The sequence below is a fragment of the Diceros bicornis genome, chromosome 4, assembly GCF_020826845.1.
Source record: "Diceros bicornis minor isolate mBicDic1 chromosome 4, mDicBic1.mat.cur, whole genome shotgun sequence".
In the NCBI taxonomy this organism is placed as follows: Eukaryota; Metazoa; Chordata; class Mammalia; order Perissodactyla; family Rhinocerotidae; genus Diceros; species Diceros bicornis.
Window position 1 is genome coordinate 97,826,793 of NC_080743.1, and position 21,246 is coordinate 97,848,038.

General features: G+C 42.1%; 1 protein-coding gene across 1 annotated transcript in view; it reads left to right on the forward strand.

Annotated features, from left to right (window-relative positions):
* Window positions 1-21,246, forward strand: part of ADCY10 (adenylate cyclase 10) — a 70,667-nt gene that overhangs the window by 32,182 nt on the left and 17,239 nt on the right. The window contains exons 16-22 of the mRNA XM_058540139.1: window positions 1,492-1,766; window positions 3,382-3,518; window positions 7,537-7,665; window positions 8,902-9,180; window positions 9,318-9,608; window positions 19,086-19,155; window positions 19,425-19,656. Of these exons, the coding sequence (XP_058396122.1) occupies window positions 1,492-1,766; window positions 3,382-3,518; window positions 7,537-7,665; window positions 8,902-9,180; window positions 9,318-9,608; window positions 19,086-19,155; window positions 19,425-19,656 (1,413 nt within the window). The remainder of the gene's footprint in view (window positions 1-1,491; window positions 1,767-3,381; window positions 3,519-7,536; window positions 7,666-8,901; window positions 9,181-9,317; window positions 9,609-19,085; window positions 19,156-19,424; window positions 19,657-21,246) is intronic.

Here is a 21,246-nt window from a genome sequence, read left to right on the forward strand (position 1 = left end):
AGCATGGCTCAACCAGCGGTGTGTCGGTGTGCGCCCGGGATCCGAACCTGCAAACCCCGGGCCGCCGCTGCGGAGCACGTGCACTTAACCACTTGCGCCACAGGGCTGGCCCCCAAAAGATTAACCTGGAGAAATGCTACTCGTCCTTCATTGTCACCTCTCTGGTGAGAACTCCCCAAATCACTAGGCGTGACTAATTCCTCTTTCACCGTGCTTCTGTGACACTTTGAACATATTTCTTATTGTATTGACCATACTCTATCTACTGCAGTTCATTACTTGTCTGTGTCTCCCCCTCAGGAGAGTGTGAGCTTCTTAAGGACGGGGAGCCTCTTACTCATTTTTGTATCACTGTTGACCAGCAGAGCATCTGGCCCATTGTAAATAATCAATACAAGTTTGTGGCATTGCATTAAAACTGTAACACAACTTCCTCCTTCTCCACTTCAGGCACATAAGCAGGGCAATATCAGTCATTTCTACATGTCAGGCTGTGTTTGCATCACAAGTATCCAGGAAGTTTCTTAAAAAATATGGATTTATGAGTACTACCTCTAAAGATTCAAAAGGGCTTGGTTGGGCTTAGGAATCTGTTTAGTTGTTTGCTTTTGTTTTAAAACTTTTCAGTTGGTTCTGATGCAAATCTAGTTTGGAAACCGCTATTAAAGCTGTGCTTGCACTGTGCGTCGTGACGATAATCTTTGGATCATTTACTCTCTGTGTGACCTTGGCAAGTGACTTAACCTCTCAGGCAGGTGTTCTCCACTCAGACCCCTCACCCCGCGGAAATGCAAGGTCTGCTGTGCGAGGGGCTGACGCTAACACGGAAGCCCTATATTTTGTTTAATACTGTATCTCCAGCACCTAGAACAGTGCCCGACCTTAGTAGGTGCACAATAAATGCTTAATGAGTGAATGAGTAATTCAGGCTAGTTAGGGAAGCGTAGTCTACACAAGAAAATGGACACGTGATCTGTTTTTAAGTGTAACATATACCATAGTTCAAGCTAGAACAGCATAAACTGCCAGCAGGGCAAGGACTAGATCAGATTCCTTCAGCACTGAGTATCCAGCACCTAGCCCAGGGGGGGCTCAGGAAGTGTACGTTGAATATATGTTGGTTGAATAAATATCAAGCCGATAATCCCAGGAGACCTTCATTTGTGAATAGGTTAAAATGACTTGGAGTAAACATCAGTTATTTTTATGTAATATGTAATGGGTGCTTTTACTTGGCTACGACCCCATGTATCCTACAAATTTCTACTATTTTTACACAAAGATTTGACCAAGTAAGAGTCCATTCTAGCCAGCTCTGTCCAAAATGCCGTAAATTCAAGTTAGTGAAATCTAAATTAATACAAAGTTATTGGAAAGAAAATATTTAATTTAGCACCACAAAACTTAGTGGATACACATGCATACCCATACACATGTATAAAAACCCAAAGGCCTACAGCATTTTTCTTTCTGTTTCTCTACCTTGTCCAGACAGTGAAAGAGGAAAGGATTATTTTCATCATCGATGAGGGCCAGTTTATCGATATGGCCTCCTGGGCCTTTATGGAGAAGCTTGTCCAGACTCTTCCTATCTTCATCATCATGTCTCTGTCTCCCTTCATTGGCTTACCCTGTGCAGCGGCCAGTGCCGTAATGAAGAACAGGAATACCACCTACGTCACCCTCGGAGCCATGCAGCCTAAGGACATCCGGAACAAGGCCTGCCTAGACCTCGGTGTCAGGGGCATCTCCGAAGAACTTGAATCGTGAGTAATCTGTTTCTGTCCCAAGGTCTTGACATCTGTGTTCATTCCCCAGATCCAGACTTCATCAGATTCCTTAAGATGTAACGCGCCTACCTCAGTATTCTTGCTGGTCCCGCCTTTCCCAGGGGCCATTCATGGTGCTTGGTAGGATGGATGCTGCTCACCTTTCCCTTGTTATGGCCCCTGTTATGCCTTCTTAAGCTTTGCTTAGTGACATTAGTGTTGTTTCCCTCTCATCGTGCTGGGTATGGGTATACTCACTTCAACCAACAACAACTGACATAGGCAAATGACATGAAAGGCAAACTGGTAAACAGCAAAGACCACAACCTGCAACTAAGCAAGGTGTTACTCAGCTGACACAATGTTGTCTGGTGCTGGTGTTTCCTGTTGACAGCAGCTGCTGAAGGCTGGATCTCTGGTCAGTGCTTTCTGAGCTTCTCAGCGGTTCCTCTGCCGAGGTCTTCACGGCAGTCCCCTTAACAACATGGATAGAGCCTCTTCTTTAGCTGCTGTTTACAACCCACCTTGGTATCAGCATCTGTTCTTTCTAATGAGGTTGCCTCGCTTCTGGAAGAGAGATGTCTGAACAAAGTCTCATTTAAAGTAACTCCAGGCATGAATTTGGCACGCCCTCCCCCTTTGTCTCTCTGTTTCTTTCTCTCTACGTATATGTATATATGTATATACGTACTATACATATATAATATATATATGTATATAAATATATGTGTGCATTTACCTTTTGATCTAGCAATCCCAATGCTAGGAATCTATCTCAAAAATATGAAGTGACACGTGGACTAAGTTTTTAAAGTGTTTTTTTTTTTTAATTATTTATTTATTTTTCCCCCAAAGCCTCAGTAGATAGTTACATGTCACAGCTGCACATCCCTCCAGCTGCCGCATGTGGGACGCGGCCCCAACATGGCCAGAGAAGCAGTGCGTCGGTGCGCGCCCGGGATCCGAACCCGGGCCGCCAGCAGCGGAGCGCGCGCACCCAACCGCTAAGCCACGGGGCCGGCCCTGGACTAAGTTTTAATGAGGCATTATTTGTATTAGTAGAAGACTGGAAACAGTCTGAGTGGATGTCTCTCTAAGGAGATAGGTGGAATAAACTGGGATGCAGCCACACAATGGAACACTGCAGAGCAGGGAGAAGCAGTGAGAAAGATCTGCTGATAAGGAGGGATGACCAGGACACATCCTTGGGTGTAAAAACAAGGGGCAGCCTAGTTTGCACTATGTATAACATGCTGTCTTTTATCTAAGAAAGGGGTGAGATGCGGGTGTGTGCATTTGTTTGTATTTTTAAAAAGAAACATTGAAAAAATAAAGCAGAAACTTGTTCAAATTGTTACTTAAAAGGTTCAGGAAGGAAAGCAAGACGGAGGATGTACTTCTTATATAGTTTTGGCTTTGGAAAGACATAAATGCCTTACATAATCAAAAAGATGAAAGAAAAAGAAAAAAGCAATCCCTAAAAATGGAAAACAACCCAAGAGAAAGGGAGAATGAGAAGAGGTTATTGTCAAGTGATTGAGAAGACTCAAATATTTTTCCTTCCGAAAATGTGCTTCTTCGATGTAACCAGGTTGCCTTGTTTTGACTACAGGTACCTGGTGGAGGGGAGCTGCGGGATGCCATTCTACTGTGAAGAATTGCTAAAAAACCTCGATCAGCACGGGGTGCTCATTTTCCAACCAGCGGAATCTGAGGAAAAGACAAATGTGACCTGGAATAACCTGTTCAGTAAGTCCACAATTGTGGGTCTTTCTCCCTCTGTCTTTCTGCAGAGAGGGTGGCAAGAAGGGGCTGTTCCATGAGCTGCTTCCTATAGGGTGGGAGGGTTTGGGGAGCAGGAATGTTGGACCTGATAGCCCAGACTGTGAGAGAGTTAACATTGCCTGGGACTCACTGAACTGGGTGGTCAACCTGAAAGAACCCTGGGGAATCTGAACGCAAGGTTTCCATGCTGCAGAGACAAACAAGAAGATGAACTTTGAGGTGATGGCACAAGGAGGCCTGTTGGAATTTTTAGGAAAGTAATTTTCGTGAAGGGAGAAGGTGGGGGTTGGAGAACAGGGTAAGGATGCGAGCCGGAATGTAGAGGATGAAGGCTACATGAATGATGAGGAAATGTCTGTGGTGGATATACAGCTTGTTTAGGGAGTGATGAAAAAAAAAATTCATATGCTAGCAAAAAACAGAAAAGAAATGAACTATGTCTTGAGATAAAGGAGACCTGTGAAGGTTGATGAGATATCATCTCTTCCATGAAAAGAGAGAGTATAAAGATGTAATCAAAAGAAAATCTTGGCCTTGTAGTCAGGGGTCCAGAGTTCCAGTCCCTCGTATGCTGTTTAATTGCTGGAATTTTGGAACTAGTCACAACCTTTATTGGCAGTTACCTGCTATAAAATGAGGGTACAGGAACTCAAATCCTTTTTCAGTTATTAATTCAACAAACACCTACTGAGCACCATCTGTGTCTGACACCACAGTAGGCTCTCTGGGGACCCCTTGGAGTATAAATGAAGTGACTGAATACTATAATACTTTGCTGCCTCATTGGTTTCTTAAACTTTTTGAGATGATTACAAATTTGCGTGCAGTTGTAACAAGTACTGCAGAGAGATTCTTGTACCCTTTACCCAGTTTTCCTCAGTGGTAACATCATGAAAATCTATAGTGTAATACCACAACCAGGATATCGACATTGATACAGTCAAGATATGGAACATTTCCATCACCACAAGGATCCCTCATGTTTCCTTTCTACAGCCACCCCACTTCTCTCCCACCTCTACTTCCTCCTTAACCCCTGGCAATCACTAATCTGTTCTCCATTTCTAGAATTTTGTTGTTTTAAGAATGTCATTTAAATGGAATAATACAGTATGTAATCTTTTGGGTTTGGTTTTTTTCACTCAGCATGACTCAACCTGGAGCTTCGCCAGGTTGTTGTGCGTATCAATAGTGTGTTCCTGTTACTTGCCAAGTAGTATTCCACAGTATAGATGTACCACAGGTTGTTTAACCAATCACCTGCTGAAAGACATCTGGGTTATTCACAACATTTGGCTGTTACAAGTAGAGCTGCTATAAGCAGTGTGTGCAGGTTTTTGTGTGAATGTAAATTTTCGTTTCTCTAGAATAAATACCCAGGAGCACAATTGCTGGGCCATATGGTAGTTACAGTGTTACTTAAAAAAAATAAAACGGCTAAATTATTTTCCAAGTGGCTATATCATTTTACATTCCCATCAGCAATATATGAGTGATCTAGAATTTTCTGCCATCCTTGTTAGCATTTGATGTCACTATTTTTTATTTAAGCCATTCTGATAGGTGTGTGGTGATATCTAATTGTGGTTTTAATTTGCATTTCCCTAATGGCTAATGAAGTTGAACATCTTTTCATGTACTTTTTTGCCATCTGATATCTTCTTTGGTAAAATGTCTCTTCATGCCGTTTGCCCGTTTTCTAATTGGATTTTTTTTTTTAAGTTGAATTTTGAGAGTTCCTTGTCTGTTCTAGATCTTGGTCCTCTGTTGGCTATGGGGCTTGCAAACATTTTCTCCCACTCTGTAGCTTGTCTTTTCATTCTCTTCACAAGGTCTTTCAAATTTTTTAAATTTCAATAGAGTTCAATTTATCAATTTTTCCTTTTTTTTTTTTAAAGGGGCTTGGTGCCCCTCCCATTTATTTATTTATTTATTTATTTTATTTTTTTCTCCCAAAGCCCCAGTAGATAGTTGTATGTCATAGCTGCACATCATTCTAGTTGCTGTATGTGGGACATGGCCTCAGCATGGCCCGAGAAGCAGTGCGTTGGCGGGCACCCGGGATCCGAACCCGGGCCGCCAGCAGCCGACCGCGCGCACTTAACTGCTAAGCCACGGGGCCGGCCCTCAAATTATCTATTTTATATTGTATTAATTGTGGTAGCTTATTTCTTCAAGGAATTGGTCCATTTCATCTAAGTTATCAAATTTATGTGTCTAGAATTGTTCATACTGTTCAGTAACTATCCTTTTGATATCTTCAGGGTCTATAGTGCTATCCAGTTTCATTTCTGATATGGGTGATTTCTGCTTTCTCTCTCCCTCTTTCTTTGTTAGTCTTGCTACAGATTTGTCAATTTTCTTGGTCTTTCCAAAGAATCTCCTCTTTGTTTTGTTAATTTGCTCTTTTGTTTTTCTGTTTTCCGTTTCATTGATTTCTGCTCTTTTCTTTATTATTTCCTTCCTTCTGCTTGCTTTGAGTTAAATTTGCTGCACCTCCTGTGGTCTTTCCTAGCTGGATTATTGGCAACGTCCATGTCTCTCTCATCCAGGTGAGAGAAAGACACGGAAAGAGAGACTAGGAAATCCTGCCTAGGCCCCATTTCCTCAATATCATTAGTATTCCTTGCAAGACCGCTCACCTAGTCCCGCCCTCATCACTTCTTGATACTCCATTGTTACAGCCTCTTACACAGTCTTCCCTCTCCTATTCTCTTGCCTCTCCTACACGCTGCCCCCAGTGTTACTTTCCTACAGATATCTGGTTAGATTACTACTCTCCCCCTCTTCAGAAACTGTGATGTTTCCCCATTGTCTATGGAATAAAGTCAAACTTCATAGTGTGATGTTCAATGCCTTCCATGCTCTGCTGCCAAACTCTTTCCAAATACATCTCCCGCAGGAGCACTCCAGCGCTCCGCACACTGTGGTTTAGCTGCCTGGTCTCCCTACAGTCTCCTAATATGCAAAGTGCTCATGACTTTTGTGCCTTTGCATTGATCGCCCCTCTATTTTCCACTTGGAATATCCCTTCATCCTTCAAGGTGCAATCAAAATACTTCCTCCTCCATGAAGCCTTTCAGAATCCACCAAGACTGAATTGTTCCTTCCTCTCTGTTCCCACAACATATCACACTCTGCTCTTTAGCCCTTAAGTCACTCTTCCTGGCATTATGATTAGTTACTTAGATATCTGTCTCCATAGATTTTAAGCTCCTTGAGGGCTGGAAGCATGCATTCTTCACATTTCTAGCCTTCACAAGCTATGGTGCATGAAAAGTCTGTACTGTATTGATATGAACTCTCGACACTTGCTGTTTGTGCCCACTCACATGGCACTCATTCACTGCCTGCCAGCCCAGCTCTTTATGTGCAGACCTCATCTCTCCAGGAGATTAGGAACTTAGTTATGCTGACCTTCATATTTCCACATCACCTGTCACAGTGTCTTGCAACGCAAGTGTTACACGAATGACCAGAGGGATAAATGAGTCATGCATTTTGGAGTATCGGGAGACAAAATTACTAGGCAAGTTTACTATTCAAACCTCACCATTCTGAGTATCTCTTTCTGATAATAACCATGTCGTAAGTAGAGTACACTCTCCCACAGAATGTGTTTGCATCTGAGTGTGGGTATTTGAACATGCATACAATATATGTCACTATATACCATAAGATACATCCTGATAATCTTTGAATCAGATTTTTGTAAAACTGCATGTACTATGGAAGGCTTCCAATAATTATTACCAATCCTTTTTTTGGGGGGGTGGGAAGTGGAGGCAAAACATTTTTTGTGTAAATTTATATTTTCATATATCAGTTTTACTTAAAACGCAGTATTCCAGGATATCTGAAGAGCCACTACACATCTCTGCCGGCTCTTTCTCACATGAGATCTATCTCAAAGTTTATTGGAAAATCAAGACAATGACAGGACAACGACTGTCAACTTTTCTTCCCTTTTATCTCCCAATAGAGAATTTTGCTAAGCCAACGGAGGAATTAAAAATGTTTACTCTCAGTACTGAGGAGGGAAGTGAAGAAGTCTGTAACCTCGCTAGTGGTGTCAGATTGAAAAACCTGTCACCACCAGCATCATTAAAAGGTAAAGAAAACTTGGCCTGGTGTTCATTTTCTAGGACCCAGACTCTGCTTTTGCTTTCTCTAGGATGACTATCTAAAAAAGGAGAAAGGACGATAGTCACGGGCACGGGTTGTTGTCTGTTTTCTGTTGGCCCAGGCAGCGGGAAGGCTCCCTGGTAGGCTGAGCTTTTCTGCTTCTAATTAGGAGCCACCTGCCCCCGGTGCGTATTCTGGAGTCTGATTTGAACGAAGTTTTGTTTAATTTCATAAAAGAATGAGGTACAATACATTTTCAATTAAACGTAAGGCAAATAATAAGAGAGAAAATCTAATATTGAAACTCTTTCTGCCTTCTCCTTTTGTAAGAAATGACAAGCAAGGGAATTTGTATCAGAGATATATTATTATTCTTTTAAAGAAAAATGACTTTCAAGCAATGTTCTAGTATTCATTCAGCTCTAACCCATGCCATCTATAAATAACTTTAAATGTTTCGAAGGATGACCTAAGGACACCTCAAGGGTCTCAATCTTCAAAAGAGCATCATTTGTGTTTCATTCACTATGTCTACTAAAGTAGGAAACTGGACTAGCTTGGCTTCTATAGTGTTCTGTGGGCAAGTTGAGAAGTTCAAATATTGTCCCTGATGAGGGTGCTGTAATGGAAGGACATCCTGGTGATGGTGTCCAGGAAACCATGTGAGATGTGACACTCGAGCTTAGATAAAGAGTTGGGATTGGAGTAGGAACTTCCTGACGCTTTCTCATGAGCATAGAGATGGCAGTGGGTTGTCACAAGAATAAACGAATCTCTGGGGGAGATAGAGAGAAGCCTTATTGCTAAGACATCCCAGGAGAAAGAGTAGACAGTGAAGAAGATAGAGTAGGACCAGCTGGAGAAGTCAACTCAGAACATGGATGGCAGGCCCTGCCCTTTCTGACTGCTGTGGCCCACAATGACTTCTCCTGTCCTCACAAACCCTTGTCACACTTTAACACAAAATCAGAACACCTTGAAATTGACCAAATGTTTGTCTGGCCATTGTGCCATTTGCATTTTTAGATCATAGCGTCTGCATTTTTGTATTCCCAGCACAAGTGCTATCTGTGAAGTAGGTACTAAGAAAATACTTCTTTTGGCTTAGCTTGGCTGGGGTTCTGTGAACTGGAACTGTAGATCAGGACAGTTGTCCATCTCTAGAATGTATTTGATAAAAGACAGATGACTAGTTCACTATTGTGTGACTTTCCACCTGCAGAAATCTCTCTGGTTCAACTGGATAGCATGAGCCCTTCCCACCAGATGTTGGTGAGATGTGCTGCCATTATTGGCCTGACCTTCACTACGGAGTTGTTGTTTGAGATTCTCCCTTGTTGGAACATGAAGATGATGATCAAGGCTCTGGCAACTCTAGTGGAATCCAACATCTTTGATTGTTTCCGGAATGGCAAGGAGCTCCGAATGGCTCTAAAACAGAACGCGGCCTCGTTTGTGGTGAATTATCGCTCCCTGTCTCTGAAGCCCAGTGAAGGAATGGGTGAGTGGAGCCTGGAAGTGACCCATATTTCCTGTTAGTTAAAGGCACAGCTAGATCAAAGAACTGATCTCAGTTCGGTAGCAGGAGCTGATTCGTTGCCCGCTGCCTGGCTGAAAAACCCTTTCTGTTCTCTCTAGCTCACGGTGAGGAGGAAGAGCTTCGTGAACTGGAAAGCGAGGTGATCGAGTGCCACATCATTCGATTCTGCAGGCCCATGATGCAGAAAACAGCCTATGAGCTGTGGCTGAAGGACCAGAAGAAAGCCATGCACTTGAAATGTGCCTGCTTTTTAGAAGAAAATGCTCACAGATGTGACCACTGCCGAGGTGGTGACTTCATTCCCTATCACCACTTCGCCGTGGACATTCGGCTCAACACTTTGGACTTGGATACCATTAGGAAGATGGCGAAGACCCATGGACATCAAAGTAAGCTTACTTTATTCCTAATTAGTCCTAACTATTCCTGGGGAATGTGGAGACTAAGACCTAGAAGGAGTGAGTCTGGGCCTGGAGGATTTCGAGTCCCCTGAGGCTGGGCACAAGAAATGATGAGACCTCAGCAGCACAGGTCACTGGGGCAGAGAAGAGCTGGGGAATGCATGCGTAGATGAGTCTAGCAGCACCAGTCTCACTGTGAGACTGTCAGGGAGGATGTGGGGATAAGAACTCTGGCAAAATGGAATGTGAACGGAGCTCAAATTAAAATGCCCAAAGGGATAAAACAGACCCAGCTTAATTCACACCAAGGGGTGGAATCCAGGCGGGTGGGCTCTTCCGTGAGGTGGAAGCAGGAGCAAGATCTACGGGGAGTGGTGTTTCTCGGCAGATAAGAATGTCGTTGCTTTGTCAGACCAGTTTGAAACAAGTTTCCAGCGGAAAAAGAATATGAGTGGGAGAGAATTATGCAGGGCTAAGCAGGTCAGAGCTCCAGAAAAGAGGACCCGGGTTCAGGGCAGGGATTCAAGGCCATCTGTGAAGCAAAAGCGAAAAAGTTACAAAGTGATAGCACAAATGAGCCACGTGATCTGGGAAAACATGGTAGAGGATTCAAGGGGCACAAGGGACCAGGGACTCAGCCACTGCAGGCATGACGGATGGGAGACTCAGGGCAGCAACAGCAATTCCAGCCCTCACTGTGGGTGGCCAGGGAGCACCCAATGGGCCGCCTGCCCTCGCCAAAGGCCTCAGTGACTATGGCTAAATCTGGTTGGGAAAGCAGAGGCTATAAGTAGAGGATTTCTGTATTATAGGGATATTAAAAATTGGGAAGAAAAGTATGCAAAGTGCCTAGCACATAGTAGGTACAAAATAAAATTTATTCTCATTCGTCCTCTATTTTACACACATTCTTATTTGATTCTCATATCACCCCTCCAAGTTGGAGGGTTATTTTCATTTTATACACGAGAAAATTGAGTTTCTGGAAGATTAAATAACTTGTCCAATGCCGCGGAATGAGTGGTAGACTTTATTCAATCCCAGGTCAATAATTCTCAAGGTCATGCTGTGTCCATACACCTGAGCTTCCCAAAGTGCAGGGTTGGCCTTTTCGGTAATACAGGCCAAGGAGATTAGAAGTTCATGGCTACAGCATCAGGGGTGAGTCAGAGAGCGAGGAAGGTGATTCCCTTTCAATTCTCTTTCAATACCTGATCAAGGAGAAAGCAGCTTTGCTCTCTGGTATAAGCCTATTGTTGACCCTGAATACTAACACTTGCCAATCTCCCTTTTCAAAAAAGAGAAATCAGGCTTTAGGTTCAGAGCCTTAGAGTCTGGACCATGCGGGTTTCAAGTCCCCTGAGGGCTTGGGCACAAAGATGATGAGACTGCAGCAGTAGTCTCATCCCATTGGGGCAGGGAATATGTCAGGGCAATGTACGTGTAGCTGAGTCTAGTGTTTATTCTTAGCATCGATTACATTTCCCCTTGTGCATTATGTTTTTCCAAAATTGGAAATGTTTTATTATTATTATTATTATAAAAGCAGTATGTGTGTAAGATGATGTTGAACTTGAAATTTGTACCATACACCAGCATACAAGGGATGCTGCAATCCAAAGTGAGGTAAGGATGGACATACAGAATTTACAAAGAAAATAGCTGAGGGTCAGTTATCGTCTTGGATCCCTCTTCCAGATCCAAGACATAAAAGCGAGGACAGTGTGGAGAAGGCCAGGGTTTGTAAAGAGATTTCTTTGGTGGGAACCGATGAGGTTCTATGTCCCTCCCCAGGCTGGTGTCTTCCTTGGAATTGGTTAGAGGACACAGAAGACTGGGGCCTACCTCACACCTAAGAAGGCTCGAGTGGCCTGTGGCTGCACTGGGACCAACCTGCCCTCCCAGAGTTTGGGAAAGGATGTGGGAGGGTTTCCCGTGGCTCAGACGTAACTCACCTGGGAGAAAAAGCCAGACTGGAGGCATTTTAAGCCCTTCCCAAGAGTACCCCTGGGAGTGTGAGAAGACCCCTAGATCCCTGGAATAGATCAAGACTCAAAAGTATTACAGTTTTTAAGAGGAACGTGAGGATTGAGAGAGAGTGAACCACTAGAACAAAACAGGTGCTAAGAGGGCAGGCAGTGGAGAGCTGAAAAGGATGCACAAGTCCAGGAAGCTTCAGAGAGGGGTGCCAGTCCAGGGCCGCAGTCAAAGAGCCAATGCAAGGATCAACAGGAGAGAGCTGACTGACAGAGAGAACGGGGAGAGAATATGTCAGGCTGTGTGAGAGCGGTCTTATCATATATATATAAACATTATATATAAAAATATATATAAATATATATTTGGGGGCTAAAGTTAGCTGGCGGCTAGCAGATAGGTCAGTCTGAGCAGCTGGTCTGAAGCAGGCTGGCTGGGGTCATAACAGAAAACATCTTCAATTATGTAGGATTTGCCGGTGTACCTTACAGTCCAGCTCTGGAGCACGTGTGACCAGATGTCTCTGAGGGATGTCGCCCTGTCCTCAGCACCTCCACCTGAGTGAGACCAGGGCGCCACTGTTTCTCTCATCAGAACTTTTCACCTGTTTAAAAGGCTATCAACCAGACATCTTTATTTTTTTTTATTTTTTATTTTTTTAAAGATTTTATTTATTTATATTTTCCCCCCAAAGCCCCAGCAGATAGTTGTATGTCATAGTTGCACATCCTTCTAGTTGCTGTATGTGGGACGCAGCCTCAGCATGGCCAGAGAAGCGGTGCATCGGTGCACACCCGGGATCCGAACCTGGGCCGCCAGCAGCGGAGTGCACGCACTTAACCGCTAAGCCACCGGGCCGGCCCCAACCAGACATCTTTAAATAAAAACATTTTTAAAAATTTCCTATAAGTTTTACCATAAAAACAATAATCCAAAGACCCACTGTCCCATGCACCTTCAGTAGTTCTTCTCAGGGGCAAACATTAACTTAGCTGTTCTTTTTAGTCATTACCTCCATATATTAAATGGTGTGTTAATAATGCTTTTTTAAAAAATCAAATTCTGACATTGTCTATTTTCTTGCTATGGTAGGTGAGTATTCAACTCTGTCATACCACTCCTCAGCACCTCTCAGCCAGTATGGTTATATTACTATCGTTAGATAAATCAATCAAGTGTTTATACTATTGAGACTGTAAATGCTGTCTACTGCAGAGCCAAGTAATATACTGTGAATAGATTTCTTAACTAAAGTTTATTTTTCCTAGAGTTTCTAGGAAACTTTTCTTTTTTAAGCAATGTCTTCCTTATAATATCCTGCTTCCATCTTGGCTGGACACTCTGTCTGTAACCCCTGAATCTCCTAAAGCAAGGGGAATGCCTTTGGGCAATACTGGTGAGGGACATAATTAGAAGAGGTTCAAGGACACAGCATTGGTATGGATCAGATAGCGAGGACACTGATCTTCTTCCAAGGATCAACAGCTCATGGGCTTCTTCTTGGACTCTTTCCTTCAACTTGCTCTACCCACTTCATCAGTGACCACTCCTCTGACTCCTTTGTGTTCTGGACACATGTTGAAATCTCATCCAGTGTTTCATTTACTCATTCAACAAATATTGACTTTCTACTGTGTGCCGGACACTGCTCTAGGCCCCTGAGATACATCAGTGAACAAAGCAGCATTCTATTGGAGAGAAGCAGACAGTGGAGAAGAAAACATAACAGAGAAGTAAATTCTATTGTATGTTATAAGTGATAAGTCCCAAGGAGAAAAAAAAACAAATATTGGGTAGAACAAGGGGGATCAGGAGTGCAGAGCCACTAGGGTAGCCCTCATTGAGAGGTAGGATCCAAAGAAAGACAAAGGAAGTGAGGGATTGTTGTGTGGGTGGCCAGGGAAGAGCATTCTAGGCACAATGGCCCTACGACAGGAATTGACCCTTTCCATTCTATACATTGTGGGTTTATGCTTTCAAAAATTATTTTGTGCGCATTTTAATGGGGTAAAATGTCCTGGACATGGAGGTATAGGAGGTAAACAAAAGAGGCTAGTCTCTCACCACGAACCTAAAGTCTCATTTCCCTGTCTGTGAAACTATGAGGTGAGCAAGTGCTATCTTTGCTTTCCTCCTTTTTTCTGAGAACCTATAAGCATTTTGTATATTTTTTTCCTTTTGATTTTTACAGATCCTCTTTCAAGTAGGGAACTCTTAATGTAATATTTTGTTTGTAATGAAGAAAATTGAGAACTAAAACTAAAAATAATATGATTCACCCAATGGGTGACTATAATATATATATATAATATATAATATATAATAATGATATAATATATATAATATATAATAATGATATAATAACAAAAAGTGTATCTTGTATACACTTTGCTTTATCTAGCCAATATTGATTTTCTCTGCATCTCATTCTATCGCTATTATAATTTGAAGCATAAAAAATATATAGGATGTTGAATAATAAAGGTCATATGTGACAAACCCACAGCTAACCTCATTCTCTTTTTTTTTCCCCCCAAAGCCCCAGCAGATAGTTGTATGTCGTAGTTGCACATCTTTCTAGTTGCTGTATGTGGGACTCGGCCTCAGCATGGCCGGAGAAGCGGTGCGTCGGTGCGCGCCCGGGATCCGAACCTGGGCCGCCAGTAGCGGAGCATGCGCACTTAACCGCTAAGCCACGGGGCCGGCCCTAACCTCATTCTCAATGGTGAAAAACTGAAAGCTGTTCCTCTGAGAACAGGAACAAGACAAAGATGCCCACTCTCACCAGTCTTGTTCAACATAGTATTGAAAGTTTTAGCTGGAGCAAATAGACAAGAAAAAGAAATAAAAGTCATCCAAATTAGAAAGGAAGAAGTAAAACTGTCACTATTTGTGAATGACATGATTATATAGAAAACCCTAAAGAATCCACCAAAAAACTATTAGAAATAATTAATGAATACAGTAAAGTTGCAGGGTACAAAATCAACATACAAAAATCAGTTGCATTTCTATACACTAATAACGAACTAGGAGAAAGAGAAATCGGGAATACAATCCCATTTACATTTGCAACAAAAAGAATGAAATACCTAGGAATAAATTTAACCAACGAGTTGAAAGACCTATACATTGAAACCTGTAAGACATTATTGAGAGAAATTGAAGAAGACATAAAGAAATGGAAAGATCTGCGCTCACGGATTGGAAGAATAAACATAGTTAAAATGTCCGTATTACTTAAAGCAATCTACAGATTCAGTGCAATCCCAATCAGAATCCCAATGAAGATGCTTCATGGAAATAGAACAAAGAATCCTAAAATTAATATGGAACAACAAAAGAACCTGAATAGCCAAAGAAATCCTGAGAAAAAAGAGCAAAGCTGGAGGCATCACACTCCCTGATTTCAAAGTATACTACAAAGCTAGAGTAACCAAAACAGCATGGTACCAGCAGAAAAACAGACACACAGATCAGTGGAACAGAATTGAAAGCCCAGAAATAAAACCACACATCTATGGACACCTAATCTTTGACAAAGGAGCTAAGAACATAAATGGAGAAAGGAAACTCTCTTCTATAAATGGTATTGGGAAAACTGGACAGCCACATGCAAAAGAATGAAAGTAGACTATTATCTTACACCAAAATTAACTTACATAAAATTATCTTACACAAAAATTAACTCAAAATGGATTAAAGACTTGAATGTTAAGACCTTAAACCATAAAACTCCTAGAAGAAAATGTAGGCAGTATGCTTGTTGACATCAGTCTTAGGAGTATCTTTTCAAATACCATGTCTACTCAGGCAAGGGAAACAAAAGAAAAAATAAACAAATGAGACTACATCAAACTAAAAATCTTCTGCATGGCAAAGGAAACCATCAACAAAATGAAAAGACAACTCATCAACTGGAAGAAAATATTTGCAAATCATATATCTGACAAGGGGTTAATTTCCAAAATATATAAACAACTCATACAACTCAACAATGAAAAAAAACCCAACCTGATCAAAAATTGGGCAGAGGGTATGAACAGACATTTTTTCCAAAGAAGATATACAGGTGGCCAACAGGCACATGAAAAGATGTTCAACATCACTAATTATTAGGGAAATGCAAATCAAAACTACAATGAGATATCACCTCACTCCCATCAGAATGGCTCTCATTAAAATGACAAGAAATAACAAGCGTTGGAGAGGATGTGGAGAAAAGGGACCCCTCATACATTGCTGGTGGGAATGTAAACTGATGCAGCCACTATGGAAAAAAAGTATGGAGATTTCTCAAAAAATTAAAAATAGAAATACCATATGATTCAGCTATCCCACTTCTGGGTATTTATCCAAAGAACATGAAAACACTAATTCAAAAAGATATATGCACCCCTATGTTCATTGCAGCATTATTCACAATAGCTAAGACTTGGAAGCAACCCAAGTGCCCCCCAATGGACGAATGGATAAAGAAGATGTGGTATACATACAATGGAATACTACTCAGCCATAAAAAAAGACAAAATTGTGCCATTTGCAACAACATGGATGGACCTTGAGGGTATTATGCTAAGTGAAATAAGTCAGAGAAAGACAAATACCATATGATTTTACTCATATGTGGAAGATAAACAAACAAACAAACACATAAATAAGGAGAACAGATTGGTGGTTACCAGAGGGGAAGGGGGTTGAGGGTGGGCATAAGGGGTAAAGGGGCACAGATGTATGGTGATGGATAAGAACTAGACTATTGGTGGTGAACATGATGTAGTCTTTACAGAAACTGAAATATAATAATGTACACCTGAAATTTACACAATGTTATAAACCAATTTGACCTCAATAAAATAATTAAAAATATATATATAGGATGTTGAAGGAGGAATAGCACTTTATTTTTACTCATTGATTTTTTCCAACAAATGTGCATTTATTCAGCAAATATTTATTGAGCATCTACTATGTGCCAGGCAATAATGTAGGTACTGGGGATATAGTGGTGAAAATGATGACGTGTGTCTATTCTCGTGTATTTGAATTTTAATGAAGGCTGTTAGAGAATAAACAGATTAATAAAACCATCAAGGGGCCTGTAGGCCTTGATAAATAGTCTGAATTTTATTCTAAGTGTATTGGAACATATTGGAGAGGTATTGGTTAGAATTAGTATTGGCTGCATATAACAAGGACCCAGCTAGCGTGGCTTAAATTTATGTATTATTAAATTTCTTTCTCTCTCATGTAAAATGCTTGTCTCATCACTTGGACTAGTATGAAAGCTTCATGATCATCAGAGACCCTTGGTCCAAAATGGCTGCGGGAGCTCTAACCATCATGTTCACATTTAACACTAGAAGGAGAGGGGGCTGGCCCAGTGGCGCAGTGGTTAAGTTTGCGTGCTCTGCTTTGGTGGCCTGGGGTTCGTAGGTTTGGATCCCCGGCGTGGACCTACACACTGCTCATCAAGCCATGCTGTGGTGGTGTCCCACATACAAAATAGAGGAAGATTGGCAGCAGATGTTAGCTCAGGGACAATCTTCCTCACCAAAAAAAAAAGAAAAAAAAAGGAGAAAAGAAACCAAAAAAATGAAAGGGATGCCCCTTCCCATTTAAGGAATTTTCTAGAGGTCCTACCCAATACTTCCTCTTACAGATTGAAGGGGATAGGAACAGAAGGGAGATCAGTTTTTCACAGTTTATCAGTCAGGATAAAATTTGGTGGTGGACTAGGGTGGTGCTATAGTGAAGATGGACAGAGGAAGATGGATTCAGACACGTTTTGGGGTAGAGTCAACGGGACTTCCTGATAGACTGAATGGAGATAGGCATGAGGGAAAGAAAAGAATCACGGATATTGCCTAGGCTTTTGCTTTGAGAAAATGGATATATGGCACTGATACTTACGAAGACAGGGAAAACTTAGGTGGATATAGGTTTATGGAAAAGAGATTTAAAAGTTCTGTTTGTTAAAAACAAACAGAAAAGTTCTGTTCATGTTAATTTTTAAATGCGTATTAGGCATCCAAGTGGCAGTCACCAAGGAGGCATTTGGATATACAAGTCTGTAGTTAAGGGTAGATGTCAGGGCTGAGAGATACAAGATTAAAACTTATTGGCGTATGAAGGTAATTTAAAGTCATGGGCAGATGAAATTACCTAGAAATTTGGATACAGAAGGGAGCCCAGGACCAAAGGGAGGCTTATCAACATTTGGAATGTTGATAGAGGAGTAGGAGCCAGAAAACTGGGCAGCCAGGGAACCAAGGGAATGGTTGTTACGAAAGCCAGCGAAAAGAAGGAGTGGCCAATTGTATTAAACGATGCAGCAGAGAGGTGTAATAAGACGTGGTCAAAGATGTAACCTTTGGATTTGGCAACATGGTAGCCACTGGTAACCTTGACAAGAGCAGATTTAGAGGAATAGGAGGATAGAGGCATAGTTCAATTTATTCGGCTGCTAGTCACTAGAGATACACTAGATGGCAGGCCAGGAAGAGAGGTGGGCAAATTAATCCCTACACAGTGTGACAAGGACCGGGATGGAGGTCCGCATGGGGGGTCGATAGGCACACATGAGTTGGGGCACTAATTCTATGAAGTCAAGGGCGCAGAAGGCTTTTGGAAGAAGGTGATAACCAGATGCTTAAACTGCAGTTTTAGAAATTAAAAGATCTATGGAGCAATGCATTCACCTTGAAGCCAGGAGACCTAGGTTCTAGTCCCACCTCCATGACTAACATACACCATCTGAGACAAGTCCCTTCCCCTCTCTAGGATTCTTCCTTCTCCCTGAATGGAGAAGTGGCTAAATTAGACAATCCTCATTTGTTTTCTGTTTTAAGATCATTATGGAATTTTCTAACCTATTGAAATCTGGATAGACTGAACATTTTAAATTCAAAAGTTCTCTGTCCTTTTGTTAGCCTTTTGGGGTATTACATTTAAGTGTCCGTATTTCTCCACTAGAAACTGATGTCACTTTCTTCAGGATCATTAATTCCTAGTTTTAGTTATTGCAGGGTAAATGAGTTAGGATAACATTATCATCTATAACAAACTCCAACATTTCAGTGGCTTAACACAATAGAACAATCGTTTTTTCCCGCATACACAATGATCCAATGAGAATTTTGACAAATGGCCTTGCACAGTCAGTCAGGGACTTAGGCTCCTTCCATTCTGTGGTTCTGCCATCCCTCAGATCCTCACAATTATCTGCTTTCCTGTGGACAGAGAGGGTAGAGAAGATACCTAACCATCTCAGCTCAGAAGTGACATGTATGACTTCTGATCTAATTCCATTTTAAACTAATCACACAGCTTTCCCCAAGATGCAGTGGGGACTGGGAAATGTAGTTTCTGGTTGGGCAGCAATAACTATATCGTGAAAGAGACAAGAGACTTTAGAGGACAACAGCCATCTCTGCCAATGGAACCTTTCAATGACCCAAACAATCCATTTGTTTATTTATTTTCTAGCTGAAGAAGAGATCACCTTTTCCAAAATAGAGATTCCTAAGAAGTCTGAGATATTTCCTGGAAGTCTCAGGTACAGGCATATGTATTTGTTTAGCAGGTAGAGTGTAAACAACTGTCACTAAATTCAGAACACGGTTAGAATCATTTGTCGGATCAGTACTTTTGTCCTCTTAGGTGTAAGTAGGGGAATGTCGGGGGTGTGTGTGGTGAGTTTGGTCAGTAGTGTCTACATTAGATTTTATTATCATGCTCTTTTATTAGTTTTTAAAGATATTTTCATACCAAAAGCTACACTATATCTACAAGTTATTACTCCTACTTATTTCTGCATTTGGACAGTTCTGAAGAAATAAGAGAAAAGATCTTGAGTTTCCTTGACATCATTATAACAAGAATGAAGACATCTGAGGAAGACCTCATCCCTCTGGAATCTTGCCAGTGTGAGGAAATCCTCGAGATCGTCATCATACCTCTGGCCAACCATTTTCTGGCTTTGGGAGAAAACAACAAAGCTTTATATTACTTCCTAGAAATTGCCTCTGCATATCTCCTCTTAGGTGATAATTACATGGTAAGCTGTTTCCACCCAGATCCCCTCCACCCTTGAGACATCTTACAGACCACAGAGCCAGAAGGGAAGCTCTCCTGTGCTTTTTAATTACTTCATCTTCTTGTTTCCTGCCAGCACCTCCTTCCTTTGAAAATCAAACTGCTCAGAAGGGAAATGACCTGAGATTGAGAAAAGAAAGTTAGAAAAAATCGCAACCAGCATTACACATCATTTAAAGTATTGCCACTTGTAGAAATTTGCTGTGAATTGTCTACCTATATGGGGGGAGAGGGCACAGCTCATTCCCACAATGATGCAGACAGGACTCTTGGTATCAGTGCTTCAGTTTCAGCGGTGTCTTCCTCAGTAATGTCCCAGGGTGTCCCAGGTCTGCCCTCTGTATGCCCTGATACCTGTGGGCACGAATACCTGGAGGTCTTTGGAGAAGTACAAATCTGGCTTTAATCTTGTGACCTCCAAAGAGATTCACCCACTTTGGTCTTCATGTAATTAGTGCTAAATGGTCATACACACCTTTACACTACCAGAGCTCTAGAGAATGTTTCTCCAGAATAATTGTCAACAAGGTTCCAGGGCAACATGCCCTTAGAGACGTCATACATATACGAAACAAAAAGAATTCATTGTTAAGTAAGTTGGGAAGCACTGAGCTCTTCTTTACTGCTAAGATATATGTAACTTTCCCAGAGGGTAGGGCTGGGGCACACTGTGTTTCTCAAACTTATTTGACCTTAGATCACTTTTCATAGAGCAGCTGGCTGGACCAAGCTTCCATGAACTCACTTGAGGAAAAGCCTTTCTGGGCCTTTCTTCCTCTGCCTCAGCCAGCTTCAGGAGGAGCTCCAGACACCTGAGTGGCCACGCCTGCAGTCCTCACGCCTACACTGGTGGTCACTTGCAGATTTTACAGTTGCTATTGATCACAGCAACCTAATCAACCCTGACACCTTCGATTTACATAAAATTTAAAAATTAAACCATTAAAAATATCAGTAAGCCTCTGTTCTCTCAAGTATTTATGTTAAGAACAAAAGTCTCCTATGCATATTTTATTCACAGATGGGGGGAAGGCGGGAAATGGCCAGTGAGTCCCAGGAAGAGGTCTAGGTAGCCCTGGGGGCCAACTTGCTAAACCTGTGCAGCGCCCCCTCACTCCGCAGGGAGTGGTGAGTGCTCAGGAAGACAATGATGGGAAGCAGAGCCCTGGCGCAAAGTCCCGGAATGTGCCATTTGCAGCCCCTCTCCCATCAAAGACAATTTGGTAGAACTGGGGATGGCAGCCAACTCATGTCTCCCTACTTCCCTCCCTCGCGTACCCCTTAGGCTGCATGAGACTTGGGGACACTACCTCACCCGATCTTACTCTTCACGTCTGACCTTGCCTCGGTGTTTACACGCACCAAGACTCTCCTGACTCATGATGTCATAGGAGGTTGACGATGAAGAAAGGAGAGTTGCTCGGGGCCTTTCCTTCCTCTTCCACCTCCCAAAGATGGCCCTGGCAAAGGAGATGGCGTGGTTCCTAACTCATTCCAGCGGTAGAGACCAGCTTCTCATAGGTGTGGGGATGTTATCAGGGGCAGTGTGTAT